General features: G+C 40.8%; 1 protein-coding gene and 1 long non-coding RNA gene across 4 annotated transcripts in view; one reads left to right on the top strand and one right to left on the bottom strand.

Annotated features, from left to right (window-relative positions):
- The window catches only part of HOXB8 (homeobox B8), a 2117-nt gene extending 1281 nt beyond the window's left edge, over positions 1 to 836 (bottom strand). The window contains exon 1 of one of the 2 annotated variants that reach the window (XM_026071807.1): positions 374 to 836. In XM_026071807.1, coding sequence (XP_025927592.1) covers positions 374 to 794 — 421 coding nt within the window. In that variant the 5' untranslated portion in view covers positions 795 to 836. The remainder of the gene's footprint in view (positions 1 to 373) is intronic. The other variant, XM_026071806.1, reaches the window with a different exon arrangement.
- LOC112968990 overlaps positions 1 to 3784 on the top strand; it is a 4320-nt gene extending 536 nt beyond the window's left edge. Inside the window, exons 1-3 of one of the 2 annotated variants that reach the window (XR_003254518.1) lie at positions 522 to 587; positions 2001 to 2122; positions 2620 to 3784. This is a non-coding gene — a long non-coding RNA (uncharacterized LOC112968990). Of the gene's footprint in view, positions 1 to 521; positions 588 to 2000; positions 2123 to 2619 lie in introns of those variants that run through there. The other variant, XR_003254519.1, reaches the window with a different exon arrangement.
- The last annotated feature ends 793 nt before the right edge of the window (positions 3785 to 4577 follow it).

Here is a 4577-nt window from a genome sequence, read left to right as displayed (position 1 = left end):
AGGAGCGAGAGAGCAGCACCACCGAAACCCCAAATCCAACGCGAAACAAAAATGAAGGGGCTCTTTCAGGCTATAAAAGTGCCATAAACTTTAAGGACGCTTCCTTCCACAGAAAGCCCAGCTCGCTCAGCCCCCAGAAGAAAAGGTCTCCTTCAGGGCAATTAAACTATAAAGCAATTTACAAGTGCAAAAGTTTACCCCCATAAAGCAGTAAAACCCAGGCAGCGGGGGAGAAAAAGGGGGCAAAGAAAGCGAGCGGGCACGCCAGGCAGGCAGCCAGGCAGCCGGACAGACAGACAGACAGAGGGAAAGCGGGGCTGCTCGACGGGCTCAAAGGAAATGCCTCCTCGCCGTCCTTCCCATCTCGCCTCACCTTGCGGTCGCATCCAGGGGAAGAGCTGGGTGGGCGAAGGGCTCTGCTCCGCGCTCTCCGCCTCCTCGCCGAGGCCGCCGGCCGCCAGCTTGCAGTCCGTGTACTGCACCAGCTCCGAGTCCTGGGCGGCGAAGAGGCTCTGCCTTTGCAAGGGCTCGTAGCCGTAGAAGTTGCCGGGGTCGCCATGGCACGCCACGGCGCAGGGATTCTGTTGGTAAGGGGAGCTGGAGAGCGAGGAGGCGCCGTGGTAAAACTCCTGGATCTGGGGGGGGTGCTGGAAGGTGCCCCCCGCGCTGGGTCCGTACACCACCGTGGGTCTGCCCCCGAGCTCCTGGGCGAACCCGCAGTCATAGTAGTTGGGACGCAAGGAGTCCCCGGTTTTGTATTTGGAGAAGAGTGAGTTGACGAAGTAAGAGCTCATTTTAATTTAAATAATAATATTTGGTTTTGGAGAAGAGGAAAAAAAAAAAAAAAGCCAAGCAAACCAGACCGCGGGAATCTATTAGCAAAAAAAGAAAGCGCTAAGATGCTAAGCAACGACAGTTTGTGATTTCCAGGAATATAAAAGGAGGATATAATCAAAACTCTAAGCCTGCATGATATTGAATTCTTTCCTCCCCCCCCACCCCTAAAAAAAAAAAAAATCGCCACTTAAAGAGTTCTCGCTTTACATTTCCAAGAAGAGATGCCAGTTCATAAACAGTTTTCAGTGATTTACTTCAGCGCAAATGAGTTGTTTCATATTTTGCAGTGTCTTTTCATGATCATTTGCATCTATTACCAAAACCTCATCCTATTGGCTTCTCCTTACTCCACACGGACTCTGCACTGCATGATTGTGAAAGGAAGAGTGTGAGAGAATAAAGAAGGAAAAGCAAGCGAGGGGGAGAGAGAGAGAGAGGGAGCGAGAGAGAGAGAGAGGGAGCGAGAGAGAGAGAGAGAGAGAGAGAGAGAGGGAGAAGGAGGTGGGGTGAATATACGGATTAAATATGTTTAACTACCTACATTAATGAGATATCTCTCGCCTCACAACAAATCACATACCTAGACCACCCAAAAGATTGATTTTTTGGGAGTGTTGGAAAATTAAAGAGAAGCGCTCTCAGTCGTTAATTTCAAAATTTTAACGAGGCAGTTTTAGCCTTTTTAAATGTCAGGGTCGCTTTGGAAAACTGTAAAAGAACACGATTTAATTGCTACCAGTTTTAAAAGGTCCTATAAATGTAATTGGTATTTTAATACAAGTTATCAAATCATACAGCTTCTTACCCTAAACATATTTTAAAACAAACGAGGTAGTCATATTTAACATTTTAATGATCAATTTCCTTATTATTGATAAAGGTTTAACTATCACATGAAGGGAATTGCATTTGTAATAGCCCCAAAAAAGGCTGTAAACTGTTTAACAAACTATAAAATGCCATAAAGCCGGGGATGTTGTTGTTGTTTATACCGCACTACATAAAAGCCGTTAGGATTTTACGAGTTCGTTCCTCTACTGCTATAAAACAGAGGTTTCGATTGGACCCGTCCGCATTATAGCGAGATGTTGAGGTGTCAATATTGAATTAAAATGATTATAGTTTTTCATATATAACRTTGACTTTTTGTGTCTCTCTCCCAGCCCCCTCGCTCCCTCCTCCCCCAGCCCCTGCTCACGTCGAGGACTTGCTGAAGATGTGTTTGGGGATGATTGCAAACTAAAAGTATTGTTTCGCTTATCACCTCCCGAGCAGAACCTTTATGGTCAGTAACTGATGGCTGCTTCCCTACCTCACCCCAGCCTCAGTAACTTTAATTTTTTTTTGCATGATACTTATAATGAAAAGTAGGGAGAAGAGGGGGGTGGGGTAAGGGAAATAAGAGAGAGGCTTTCTATTTTATTGGCGTTTGGTAACAACGGAGCAAACTTACCCCTAAGATGCCAACGCTGCAATTTTGCACAATCTAAACACACAGGGGGTAGATTTTGAAATTCGTTTATCGCAGTCAGCAAATATTACCGAGACGTATTTCAGCTAATAACGACCCCAAACCCTCCCAACTTAAACACTGCTTCAGTGTGCCTAACACCCCCTGCGCCCCTCCGGACCCCTCGCAATGCCAGCTCTATTCCCCAATCCTTCAACGTTCAGAGAAGTTAAAGACACTCTTCTAAACCTCTCTTTTTTTTTTTTCTCTCTCTGCCCTGGGTGGATTTTTGCTGCTTTCCATTGCATCCGTCTCCACGATATTGACTCAAGAAAGGTGAATAAGAGAGGATTTCGCTCGTTCCTGCCTTGAACTGAGGGACAATTCTCAAACATCCGCTTCCACAACATGGAAAAGAGGAAAAAGTTCAAATGTTGATGTTAGTCAGTCTTTCTATGGCTTCGTTAAAAAATACTTGCATTAAAATTGACGGTGGGAAAAGGCGTGGAATTAAAGAAAGAAAGAGAAAAAGAAAGAAAGAGAAAAAGAAAGCTAAAAAAGATAATAAAGGAATAAAACTTTAAAACCATCCTTAGAGAAATAATTTAAGTAAATACGTTTCCTTTATTTTGTGTAGGGATAATTTCAGTCTAGTCTAAAAGCCTTTTCAAGTAATTATTGTTGTTGGAATACTTGCAGTGGTATAATTAAGGCATTTCCCCCCTAAAAGACAAGTTAACATTTTATTTTTCCCAACACTTTTATTGTCGATTGAGCAGATTTTGGTTTCATCTTTGAACATAAAAACCTAGAAATGGTGCACAGAAGTAAATAGAGCTAAACAGCATGGTATTAAGATATCCGATACTAGAATTTTCAACAAAGCAAAAACCTGAATTGACTAAAGTATTTTCAGAAAATAACTTATATTCTTATATGTGTATTTACATACGTACTTACATCCACTGAAGTATTTAAAATARAAAATAGCAGCAGTTCCTATTCCTATGTGGACACCGCGAAGGCGTGAGTTAAGTTGTTCTTGGAAGTTAACATTTTTATCAAGTGCAGTAGGATTTTATGGTCATGATGTGATGGTAACTCACCAATGCACCAGAAATCAATGGCTGATCTTAAATCATTCATRTACAGTACTCAGATTCTTGATGAAAGGAAAATGTTTCTATTATAAGAAAAAACAAGTGCGTGTGTGTGTGCGTGTGTGTGTCTGTGAGAGAGAAGATAATTTATAAATACCCAGTGGGGGAAAGATTTATTAGGAATTCACAAGGAAAAAAAAGAACYCCAAACCCCTTACTAGGTAAACCTTAACTTTTCACTACTCTGCGTTTTACTGAATACAGAAAGGCAGGATTTCTCTTAWTTTTTAATCTATTTCTGTTTGTATTCGTATTTAATTTAATAGCATTTAAATAGAGTCTTGAGATGTTTAAACTTTGCCTCCTCAAACAACATATTAAATAATATTGACAACGATTCCTTTTTCTGTTATCTATATCGGTTTAATTTGTTATATTCTTCTGAAGAATGCTGCTTTTCGGGAAGTGGACATATTTTCTTCTATAACTTAGGAGAAGCATTTATTCAGAAAATGTTTGGCCATAACAATATGAAATAAAAACTATGTTGAAATTGTAGTCATCATTTTTCTATGCTGTTTGTAGCAGAATATAAGGGCTGAAACGTCTGAATAATTATTGCCTTGTAATTTTGAAGAAAAAAGGGCCAAATAGAAGTGAATTAATGGAGTTAAAAGTTTATGTTGTTGCTGTTACTGTATCAATGGAGTATTCATATGTATTACAAACCGTGGTAAGTTTATAACATTTTGGACTAATTTTCTATTTTGTAGCCTTAAAAAAAWAWATMTTTTAAAACATAATATGCAAAGACGTTGGGCAAGAAGCAGCAGTATTACCAAAAGACGGAGCAAATATACCCAAAACGATCGCCTCAACTTCCAAAAAGCATAGACCATTTTTCAGCGATGGCTATGAGAATAAAAGATATAAAATAAATAACCGAGAAGGCGCAGATCATCCTAACGGCTTAGGTAAAGAGCCAGGGAAAAACGTCCTGATTTTGTGCGTGCTTCTTTCTCCCGAAATCTTTGCCCCGCTCTTTTTCAGTCCTGCAAGCGTAAATCTTCGGCGTGGGGATAATTAAGCTGTCCTCCCACCTCAATCCGAACTAGCAGAAGACAAAACCGAGGCTTTCTCTTCCCTTTAAATGAACATTTAAAATAGATGCATGTCCCACCTCTCATCGC

The sequence above is a fragment of the Apteryx rowi genome, unplaced genomic scaffold (genome assembly GCF_003343035.1).
Source record: "Apteryx rowi isolate R43461 unplaced genomic scaffold, aptRow1 scaffold_331, whole genome shotgun sequence".
NCBI lineage: Eukaryota > Metazoa > Chordata > Aves > Apterygiformes > Apterygidae > Apteryx > Apteryx rowi.
This window is presented reverse-complemented; position numbering and strand designations above follow the sequence as displayed.